Source organism: Neodiprion virginianus, chromosome 2, assembly GCF_021901495.1.
Source record: "Neodiprion virginianus isolate iyNeoVirg1 chromosome 2, iyNeoVirg1.1, whole genome shotgun sequence".
NCBI classification, from domain to species: Eukaryota; Metazoa; Arthropoda; class Insecta; order Hymenoptera; family Diprionidae; genus Neodiprion; species Neodiprion virginianus.
In genome coordinates this window covers 42370800-42382865 of record NC_060878.1, presented here as the reverse complement: position 1 = coordinate 42382865, position 12066 = coordinate 42370800, and the positions used below count along the sequence as shown (strand labels likewise).

General features: G+C 40.6%; 2 protein-coding genes across 8 annotated transcripts in view; one reads left to right on the top strand and one right to left on the bottom strand.

Moving 5' to 3' along the window:
- Positions 1–12066, top strand: part of LOC124297662 (angiopoietin-2-like) — a 68582-nt gene that overhangs the window by 16899 nt on the left and 39617 nt on the right. The gene's annotated exons all lie outside the window — the stretch shown is intronic.
- Positions 2663–5801, bottom strand: LOC124297663 (acyl-CoA Delta-9 desaturase-like). Its single transcript, XM_046748930.1, has 6 exons — positions 5671–5801; positions 4276–4490; positions 4028–4158; positions 3588–3793; positions 3229–3414; positions 2663–3057 (listed from the first exon to the last, which is right to left on the bottom strand). Exons 1-6 carry the CDS (start codon positions 5673–5675, stop codon positions 2787–2789), a joined length of 1014 nt encoding a protein of 337 aa, XP_046604886.1. The 5' UTR covers positions 5676–5801; the 3' UTR covers positions 2663–2786.

Sequence of the window (12066 nt, the reverse complement as noted above, 5' to 3'; positions counted from 1 at the left end):
ATTTTCCTTCGCGCGGTTAATAGTTGTTTTGTTAGCTGGGTACCGGTATTACATGCCTGATTTGATCGACGATCAACCGCCATCTTTTTACATGCATAAAAATAACAATATTGCCAGAAAATTATTCACTTAAATACTATTAGTGGTAAAATGGACAAAATGTGTAATATTATAGTTCTCGCTAAAGTTATAACGGAAGGAGGAGTCGTTGTAAGCAAATGTTTCTCTGCTGCTTCGAAAGTATCTTCCAACCTTATATCTATAGTATCTTCGTATAATAGTATAATTTATACCGTAATCGGAGTTATTCGGTAAAAAGCAAATAAATGCCGAATTTACGAATGATATTGTACTTTCGCCGGAAGATCGTAGGTATATATAATCGTAGTCATTGAACTGTAGTTAACCGCGCTTCGCTTTCATGTTAATTCACCGTGTCTAGATCCTGGCTATGGTAAGAAAATCGAAGCCCAGTGCTCGGCGAGAGCGTGGCGGTATTTCTGGGTTTCATTCACGTGTACTTGCAAGCTTCACTTTCCAGCTGTTGTCTGCCTACCGGAACTCTAACAAACGGTTTACTCGGCAGCTATCCTCACGGGAAGTACCGATTTGCGCTTTTACTGCCGTACTATTATTATAATCACACCTTTCGAGCACGCGGCGCACGGTTCGCTTATTGCTGAATAAATACTAAGTTTACGATCACCGTTTCAAATTTCCCGTAGACCACCGGAAATGGTACTCCGGCCCAATCCCGTGAGCTTATCATGCATAAATATGAATATTTTACCCCGGTGAAATTACTCGTGATATATAGTACAGTAGGCACGCGTGCCCGTGTCGTACTTTCCACTAATATTATCGACTCGTGTTCGGACCCTGAATAATAAGATCGTTGTACGAATCCTCTATTCATACGATCTAAGGCCCTGTGTTTTTGGACATTTTTAATTTAGACTGTTCAATTTCCAGTAAGCTGGTCAATAGTTTATCCATGTGTGCTCAGCTTTATGCGTAGAATCTGAAGACTAAGCGTTTTCATACCTGTGAAAGTAACAATCTGTTGCAGAGTGTTAAGAGGGATCTCTCAATGATAGCCGGATATCAGACACAAACACCTATAAAGCGTATAGAGGAAATAGGACAAGTAAATCGCGTTTTGTCACAGAGGTGTTGATCAAGTGCATGTACAGCCCGCTATGATTAGCGTAACGTGTACAGAACACCTGTATGTCTCTGCTCTACATATAAGCCTGCGATGTTGCTCGGAGGCTCTCGATGATCAAAAAGTGAGAGCCGTTGGAAAATATCGGGTAACGTTCCCTGCTTTCGGTACAGACAGACATGGCAAGGGCCAATTTGAAATTCAGCTCACGCTCGCATGGTTCCCACGCTATATTATACCACCGGTATAAGGTATAAGTGACTGCAGATCGGTGGTCGCTGATAGCGCCAAGTTCATTAAAAAAAAAAAAAAAAACATGAACGCGCGCGAGCCGACGCACTATCTTTTACCGCGAACAGAAGCCTTTGGCCTAACCGGCGAAAACAGTGTCACATATTTCTCCCTTCTCCCAATGAAATTCGACATTTCGGAAGTTTTTATACGATTATGGATTTTAAAAGCTTTCATTTAAGCCCTATATCAATGCGATCGATGCACGGGGAGCCGAAATATACCAGTTGTAATATTTCCAACATCGTCGAAAAACTGATTCAATTTGTATTATGTAACGAAAAAAAGTGACGTTCGTGTGTTTCATAGTCGTAAGTTCAGAACTAAGTGAAAATATACAAATTAGTGATAATTATTTGACTACTTTAAATCAGTTCGATGAACAGCGGAGCTCCCGATGAGGCTGAACGCAGATTTAATAGTCTTGCGAAGCCTAATTTTATGCTCATGTAATCGGGTACATTTGGTCTGTCAAAGGATGAGAATATTTATGTACGTTGTGTTTTTGTGAAATGTTTTTCTGTTGTATAACTTGATTATATGCACGCATTTTCGATCATAGGAAGTATTTTTGTGGGTAATGACCACATTGTTAATGTACTTGGCGAAAGGCTTTTGTACCAGAGGTGCTTTTTGGGGGGATATGATATTTTTGGATCCTTCGTAGAATTTACGCGTATACAAGTAGCTCTGATGGCCTTTCTTCAACTCTCTTTTCGTGAGTGGCTAAATTTGGCAGATTTTCGTTGCGCGAGGACCGCGGTCTAAAATATAACCGGCATAGGTTGGGTGATGCCACGGGCACGTATGCAAATGATTATCGCGTCCGTGTGACGACGACGCTTAGGAGGACGACGTCGACGTCGCCGGTTAGAACTAAGAATTTCCAAAAACACGCCAATCGGGGATATTTGGTGGAAGCGGACGAAGTTGGTGATTTCTTTTACCTTCATCTCTCATTCGTATTACAGATCTGAAAATACTTTCACGGCGTAACTCTACATTATTTTTTTTTCAAAAACTAATTCTTTCGAAGTCGTATGACGGACCTCTACACGTGGTTTGTATTTAATGTGAAGAAGGTTATAGAGTAAAATGAATAAAAACACATCCTCATCTGAAGAATCAGAAAATGAGCAAGAAATCTTCAACTATTTCGATTCCGAGGCAGCATTAATTGTGCGAAAGGAAACCGTACCAAAGAAATAGATGTATTCGATCGGTATTTATTGGCTTACGACACGTACAAGAATCAGCGACAATAATGTAACTGCAAATATTAGTTTTCATTTATTACTCATTATTTTGGTCACGGATCATGACTTACTTTTCAATCAATAATTTTGCAGCCCTGGTTCATAACCGAATGCGTTCCGTCGCCGTGCTTCTTGATACGCCCTTCGACCACCGAGTCCGAGACCGTTCTTAAATCGTAGGCGAATCCGTAATTCGCCAGAGTCTGCAAGAACTTGGTGTTGATACCATCCCGATGACTGAATTCTCCAGCTCTCCAATCCCCGGGAAAACTGTGATGGTAATTGTGCCATCCATCTCCGCCGGTCAGAAATGAAACGAGATTGGACTCGACGGAGGCGATTCTTCTACAATTTTCAACTACGTTATTTCACATTAAACTAATTGTAAATTTTATCGAAATTCATTCAAGTATAAACGAAGAGTGTTATAACCCTGAGGGTTTCAGGGTTTCTCGGGAATCATTCCACGTTCGTTTTACATCTGCTTTAGAAATGAATCGGTGATCGTAAACTTACTTGTCGTAGGGCTTTGTGCCGAACATGTGAGCGACAGAATTTACGCTCCAAGTTACATTAAGGACGATGACGTAGCGAAGACAGTATGCGACGTAAAAGGAAGTCCACCAATTTTCATTCCAATAGTAAACTGGCAAATAAGTGGGACAAAGAAATCCCACAAGTATGTAAAACGGTACGTAATATCTGCAAGTAAATTGGGATGATAAAAAACAGCCACGGTTATATCGCGATATCATGAGGAAAAAAAACCGTCGATGGTGTTCTAGTTAGTATTTCACGTTTCTGATTCGAAAAATCGTGAGGATTTCACTTTAAAAAGAAATTGGTACCTATAGTGTTCGAAGTTGGATACTCACTTGTATTGAAACATGAGAATTTTGTCATCGAGTAGATCCGAGACGTCGATGCACTTGGTTTTCTCTTTAACGAGAGGATGTTTCTTGAACATCAACCAGCCGACATGGGAAAAGAAAAATCCTCTGGTGGAATTGTGAGGATCAGCGTCCGTGTCGCTGTATTTGTGATGCAGCCTATGGTCTCTTGCCCAGGTATACATGCTGTTCTACAATACGAAAGGTATGCCTAATGTCGCCTGATTGTCGCGCAGTTATTAAAAAGTAGTTGGGGGGGGGGGGACCCAACAGCACTAAAAGCACTTTGATCTTGAATCGTCAAAGACTGTTATTACGTTATACCTATGATACCCGGTGTATTGACAACCCGAGTATAACGAGCGCACAATTTTGGCGAAATCGCAATTTTTGTGATTAGCTGCGAATAATTGGATTTCACTAACCTGTCCAGCAGCCGTTTGAAAAATGATCATGGCCAGCCTGAGAGACGTTGTGGCCTTGAAACTCTTGTGAGAATAGTATCGATGGGCCCCCAATGTTACAGCTTCCAAGGTACAGAACACCATGAAACCCGCTAGAAAAAAAAGAGTGGTGAAGTTATAAGAATAAGTAATTGTTGAAACTGAATTCGGCTGTTCCTCGCCGTCATTCTTATATCTGCATTCTTACGAGTTATATGATTTCAACTCACCCCATATTATTGTGAGTATCTTGGCGTGCACCAGTAGGTGGTAAATACCAATTACTGCACCCACGTGGAGGGCGAATAAGTACAACAGGTTGGGAATCACAAGTCTGTGATAAAACTTATCGTTCGTGCTGACATCCTTGTTGACCACCTCTTCCAGGTCGAACTCTCGACTCTTCTCATTTTGCACAATGAAGTCCAAGTTTGAGTCGTGATCCCTGTACATTTAAATTCAAATTATACCATACATGATAATTTTCAATGTTTTAGTTATACTAGCTTAGTCAAACAGCCAGTCCGTCAGGGGATCAGTTAAGGGGACTCGCAAGTGAAATTCTAGCCCTACTATATATACCTGCTACAAGGTCGCTGATTTTTTTTCTCCATGACTTTGGATGAGAAATGATGTCCCAACCCGAAAAATAATTCCGGGAAAATTTTCACTATTTTCGAAATCAATATTTGTGAAAGCAGAAGAATGAAATTTATATGAATATAGGAACCCCATTACGGTAAATTTTTTTTTTCTCTTTCCCGTCTCAGTTGGTGGGCCTTTTTAAGCTAAGGTCAAGTTTCAATCATGCTTTTATTGTGAATTAACAGTCATGGTCTTGGCTGTAGGATGTAACTTCAATCTCTTTTGATAAAGGATGAGATCACATTTTTAATGTACTTGGCGAAAGGTTTTTGCACCGGAGGTGCTTTTTCGGACGATTGATTTTAACGAAAAAAAAAAATGAATCTCGACTCACATACTTTTGAAAAGACGAACCCCAAACGAGTGAAATGATTGGTTGTCGAAGCATGATTTCCCCAAATCTACCCACTTTGCCAGCCGTATTTTCGTACATTATACCTCCGTAAAATAATTTGAAACGGATTTTCATGTTTGGGTTTGCTTACTGATTGGCAAATATGATTCGCATGACTCAAAACAACCAAAGCAACAATTTAAGGGGAGAATCAAAATTGAGCGGGAAAATAGTCTGTTCGACGCCGCGCCGCCTTTAAGTATGTGCCTTGTTAGCCTAGACTTAAGTACGGCTCTGGTAATTATAGGGGTAGCACGATCTTTAGTGAAATCTACAGTACTTCTGGTTGCTAACTTAAGGTTACCGACTGACCTGTCAAACTTCACATTGCGAGTCTTTGATGTGGTGAATTTTACTGTCGATTGCTTGAAAATAGATCAATTCTCCCGGAATGATTGCATTCACTTTTCGGTTCGAAATATCCAGTAATAATCGTTCGTCTTTCGTTAATACAAATGCCAAAGTCTAGCAAAGTGATAGTTGATAGAGAAATTAGTAGGACGTCGATAGGATACGAGGAAACGTGGGTTTGGACTTTATCTATATTATTAAGGGTGTATTGAAAACTCTTAAAGTTAGTAATTACCCCATTGAAACACAGCTCGCAGTATTGAAGATATTTTCTCAAACTCTCAACTATTTACGTATTATTTTTCTTTATGCTCGAGCTGCCTCGACGAAGAACGGAATCACGCTCAGTGTAATGCACTGGACTGACGATCTCCAATTGACGATGGTACGAGGATAATCGGACTTTTAATATTTCCAAAAATATGACGCACACGTACTTTATTACGCTAACGCGGATCAAGCACAGTTTTTTAGGTGGGGCAAGCCAAGTCAGATGGGGGGTGGGGGAAGGAAACTAAGATTACCAAATAAGTTTTACAAATGTGCAAAAAATGCTTTATTTACGACTCTTAGAAGCACTGTAGTTTTAAATGCTTCCAATATTATTATGTAAGAGTATATCGAACCACGAGAGGTGCTCAACGAGTTTTTGTCAATCGCAAGTAGACGCTGATGTCGGAGTCGACGTCGCCGTTGCCACGACATCATCAAACAACGATCCGTCGCAGCTGGATCACCGAAAACGACGGTCTCGTTGTCAGGTGAATTTATGAGTTATCTCGAACGCCGGGTGATGATCGATTCAGCGTTATTCATTATACCTATGGGTGTATTTTAGTTAACTTTTTGATTCGTTTTTTGCGTACATCTGCCCACAATTCGAGGCTACGCGAAACATGTCGCCGTTTAGTCGCGACGCGCGACGCTGCAAGCTCGTCAAACCCATTTCAATAGAAATATCTCTTCGCCGTGTTTATGTGATCGGTATGCCGACAATCGCGGCTCTCTTGCCCGATTACACGTCTCGTTTGAGGCCAGGGTGTTCGCTCTACCGTGAAATAACGCCCATAAATCTGCTAATACATGACGTCCAGTCCACCTCTATGTATGTACAAGCTGTAATTACGTGCCGGGGACTTTCTGTTTTGTCGGCGAGAAAAATGAAAATTTCCAACGGCACGAAGAATTTTGAACTGTCTTTACAACTTGGATCTCGAAATTCAGCAAGACTGAACTTGATGTTATTACCTGATGTAAGATGTTGCGTTAGTCGTGCAAAAAATGTACAACCCGGTATGAAACTTTCATATCAACAATATGTCCATTTTACGTTATTTCGATACATACTGTATACACTTTTACCTATGATTCGTGGCGTTTCGAATCTAAAACGCAAAAAAACTCACCAATTTGCCGATGCTGGCACGTGTGTCAGGTTCGTACGTCATATGGAGGCAATAAAAATTCGAACATTGGACTATTTGAAAATTTTACGAGATTCAAAACAGATTGCGTAACCAATACAAAAGATGCTGCTTGTAGCTTGAGAATAGATTTTGGCGAGCGTATAACGTGACTTAATGTTGCCATTCGACTTTGGGACCATTGTGACGCGTTTTTTGTATCCATTCTACTTTTTGGTACAAAATCGCAACATCGAATAGGACATGAAACGTATATTATCGCTTTTATATTGGCCGCAATAACGATGAACATGAATTTGGCTTACGTTGATGCCATTATTTTCCTGAAAATAAAAAGTAATCTGCCGGCAGGATATTGGATGTTTTCATCAATATTTATTCCCGTTCGAAGATCACACGGTTCGGTATAGATCGGATCGATTTATTTCCTTTAATTTTTACCACGAGTCCTGTTTCTCACCATGAAATATGCGCAACTTGCGGAATGCAGTACCACGATATTTTTCACTGGAATTTTATTCGATTTTTTTATGCCTAATTTTTTTGTCGTACAAAAATAGCGACATACTTCAGATAAGAATGTAGAATGAAGTTTTGAAATATTGGGAACCTACGGTTCCGCAGTCACATTGTTATTATTTTCTGAAAAACTAATTTCCAAGTCAACCAAAAACTGCAGTAACCTGGACAGGATATAGTATCAACCTTTCTGATGCTCGTTTCAGTTTAACGAGTTTCCGCTAATCATTAGATGTTATAAAATCATTTTAAGCGGAATAAAAGATCAATCGATAAAATAGAATCAATGAAACATCAATACCGAGGTTCAACTAAAGATTATCTTTGGTCTCGTTATTGTAATTGCAAGAGTACCCAATAAGAGGTAAAGAAGCTTTCACTCTTTGAATATAGCTAGATTGAATGTTGATCAAAGGACTTTCGGCAAAAATATTTCAAAATATCTGTTTCTTCCGGAAATGTTAGAAACAGCCCATCCCATCGATTAGTCGAAACGAATTTTCGAGCAGTCGTGGGTTTAAACGGGAAATGAAGGGGCGTGGGTACCGTTCGGGTCACTGGCAAGCGAGCCCATCCCGAATGTTCGTGAGCTGCAGATACATACGTGTCGCATTGATTATGCATGCACATTTCTATTAGAGAAATTAATACGCGTAGGAACTGTGTAGAGCGGAGTGATTACAGATCCGTTCATGCAGCCTCCTACCGGTCCTCGCGTTGTATTGTCTATTATTACGGTGAAACGTATAATAATAAAGGTGCGCTGACCTTCGAAAGTAATTTATCGGCTACGAGAGTGCGAGATGAAATTAGTCTACGTATCATAGCTGGATTGTGCGGTACATTATCATGAGCGAAACGACTCGTTTGGATAAAATTCACAACATTATCCCGCAAGCAACTCTGCAGTATACCGAACTGATTCAAGATCTTGCGAAAGCTCATTTGAATCACCGCTTCCTTCGTTTGCGAAGTCGTTGATCCCATTCCATACGGAATGAAGGGTGGTAAACAAGGCCGATTCTTGATGCAGATTCCTACCACCGACACTTACCAACATCTTACCCAGACTCAAACCCTTCTCCGCGATGACGTAACCGCAATCAACCCCCTGCTGTACCGACTCGAAGGTCAAAATCGCGGAGAAGGGTTTAAGTCTCGGTAAGATATCGGTAAGTGTCGGTATCAAGAATCTCTATCAAGAACTGGGCTTGTATTACTACTATGAATTTATTACTTATGAAAACTGCACAAGTTTCGATACTGAGATGATAATTCCGTACCTACACGGTATGCCGCGTTATTTTGAACCGAAAACAACCCCTTTCTGGTTTGCAAATATTCCATATTAACATTTTTACACGCCGTTGACCTAAATTCAACGACTTCTCAGCTTACAACTTTTCGCATATACGAGCGTAAAAACAGCAATCAGTGTTCCGAAATTTTCCAGATTCACACAACGTCTGCAAACGGAGCACGTGTCAATGCTCGAAACATATGAACATAGGCGATTAAGATCGGCAGGTACGCCCCGAGTGTATGGAAATGGATTGCATCGCTAATGAGAATGCGGCACATTCAGCTCGGGCATTATCTATACAGGAAACAGACGTCGCGTCGAGCAGACAGTGTCCTGCCCTGGGCTGGATAAAGTCATCAAGATTACATGCTGTGACGTGGTCTTTTCCTGTACCTCGGTCACTCGGAGAAATGACCGAGAACTTACCGCGTACACAATAATTCGGCGGCCCGCGATTTAAGCTGAAAAACTGGATCCCACAAAAGATATCGCAAAACTATGTTGGGCGCCTGGCGTGATTACCACGCCTCGAAATCGCTAATTCGCTATACCTCGGGAATTTACTCGGTAGCTCAGTACCGCGGAGAGGGGACGGGTAATTTTTGGAAGAGACAACCACACGTTATCTGACAACAATGAAATGAAATAATATATTTGACGATAGTGATGATACAAAAACAAAGAAGAAGAATAATTCAACATTCGCTCTTCGCGATCCAAAAAAAATAAACAAACAGAACTGAGAAAAACCGACTATATAAGAAACCTTAAGTCTACTTGCGCTAGTTGCATTCTTAATAATAAACAAAAAAATAGAAACAAATTGTTACGTGACGCGCTAACCGCGATTGTTCTCTACGAGATACAGCGCTAATCGCCAGACTATAATAATAAACCACCAGGGCAATAACTAAAATGAAACCTTATTCGACGCGCTAGTCTCATTTCTAATTATTATTTGTAATTTGACGTTTTTTTTTCTGTTTTTTTTCAACAGTAATCGCATGACGCTTAGCACGACGCATCCGAGCTCAATCCGTACCCGTAATTACTCCAAAGTTCACAAATCGCTCCGCTAAACCGAGCGCTCACGCACGACGATACGCGACCTACACGAGAGGTGACACTTTTACATAAGCTGACTCGACAGGACCCCGTGCGGCGGAATTTGGCTGAACTCAATTTGCAACAAGTTTGACTCGACTCAAAACGGTGACTCTACTCTAGACGATACATGAACAAAAGTTACTCTACGCGTTATCGCGAGAACTCAGGCTATGGCCATCACACAAGAAGATCGGCACACAAATTTCAAGTGCTCCACTAACTCAATTATTAACTGGCCAACCGTTGGTCGGTGCGCCGATCTAAATCGTACTCGAAATATGTTCGCAAAGAATTAACAGCTCTCATCGCTTCGCAACCACACCAAAAAGTCTCCAACCCTGGTCTCGGCCGTGGCGCGCACAAACATAAATTTTTGTTTTTATTTTCTACTCAATCACAACGCTCGCGCACTGTCGCCAGGCCTCAAGTGCCGAGCTTCGCTACGCGGAGCCGAAATTCGAACATGCTTCCAACATACGCGCTATCGGTCACGAAAAAATTTTCCCGATCCGATTGGTTTTCATCTCATGAAATTCTTATAGCCTAACTTACCGCTATCGTTGACTTCCGCTGTCGCGGAATGCTGATTGGCTGACTAGTTCTACGGTGTTCCATCGTTCGGCAGTGGCGTGGTGACGGCTTAGCGAGGCTGCATGACGTAAGCATGGTGAGGGGAGGAAAAAAAAAGTCGCTGAGTTGCTGGAGAACGCTTATGTATGAATGCCGCGAGTTGGACAATTCGGTCCAGGGTTCATTATTACCCAAACTGAGAAGCATTTTGTCTAATTATCCATTTTTTTTCATCGAGTGCAAGCGATTATTTTTTAAATTCTCTGTGTATTCAGCTCCATGTAAAAACTTGCAGAACGTTACAGTAACGCACAGTGACAACCTTCGGATCCAGTTTCGAAATAATAACCATCGAACTATCAAACTAGGCTTATATTTCTATCGTAACTGCCTTTAAACATGCCATTCGTCATCTGTAACCGAAGATCTACGAATCCAGCAGCGACTGTGCAGTGTCGCTTAATATTCAAATTAGCTATTTCTGATCTGTACCATAAAGATTATGATTTTATTATTTTATTTTTATACTTTGAACGCAATGCGGCGCAGGTTGTCCCGAGCTGCTGTTTTCTCTCTACAACTAATTATCCTTCCTCAATCTGCCGTATAAATGATCAAGATATTGCCAGTATACGAATAGACATACTTGTCTGTTATAATGGCCTGTTCACCTTCACGTTCGGTCTAATCAGTTGGCGTGCCGTCGAATCGGTTTGAATGACGTCAAACTTTGCACGTGTCCATTCCCCGTAAATAGAACGATCTCAATATCGCGAGGATTCGTAAGCTCGTCATTATTTTGTTGCACTGCGTATGAATGTAGGTTGTAACGCAGGGGTTTCCTCGGATACGATATTTAAGATAATTTCGAGGGTGGAAATCCTGGTACCGTACGGCGCAGACAGTGATCTGATTATTAGTGATACTTAAGCATAAAGATATTGTTTTCAGAAAGACAGTTTTCGATAAAATTGGCAATTTAATGGAATAATGTATTTCAATCACCAGATTGAAATTTTGTATCGGTTCACGGCATTGTTTATGAGATGTAAGCAAATATGTCTTCGCTCATTTTACACATATTCTTATGGAGGAATGAACGGGAATTGAAGTTGTCAATTCAATTTGCAATAAAGTGACATTCGAATTTCAATGAAATTTTTTTTGCAAGTAGAAGCAAGTCTAATAACAATGAAGAAACATATTTCAGAATTATTCATCACTTCCATGATAGTGGAAAAAATTATTTACAAACATGTATACATGTCTGAGGTTGTACCCAGCTGTGCAGGCCGTAACACGTTGTGACGTGGCAACAGCGCAACACATGCGTAAAACATGACATTGTTGTATTATAGTTACTTTTCGGCTATAAATGAAAAAGAAATGGATTTTATGCATGACAGATCGTGGAGGTATATAGAGTTAGTATACAAAGCTTTTGCAATAAGATGACGCGACGTTACCAAACTCTGAAAAACCTATTACTTACGCTGGTCAGACACGCAACGCAACCGAATTTTGATTAGCCGCGTAACGTCGTTACAACTTCCTTAATTATTTAAAGATATTAGGTAAGAAAGCAACTTACAATCAAATTAGAGAAGTTATAGAAAAGACTAAGTGACGAGAGAGAAAAGATAATAAGAGACAAAGATAAACTGTGAGAATTTATAGGCTAACTAATTTACCAATCACTACAGAGAAA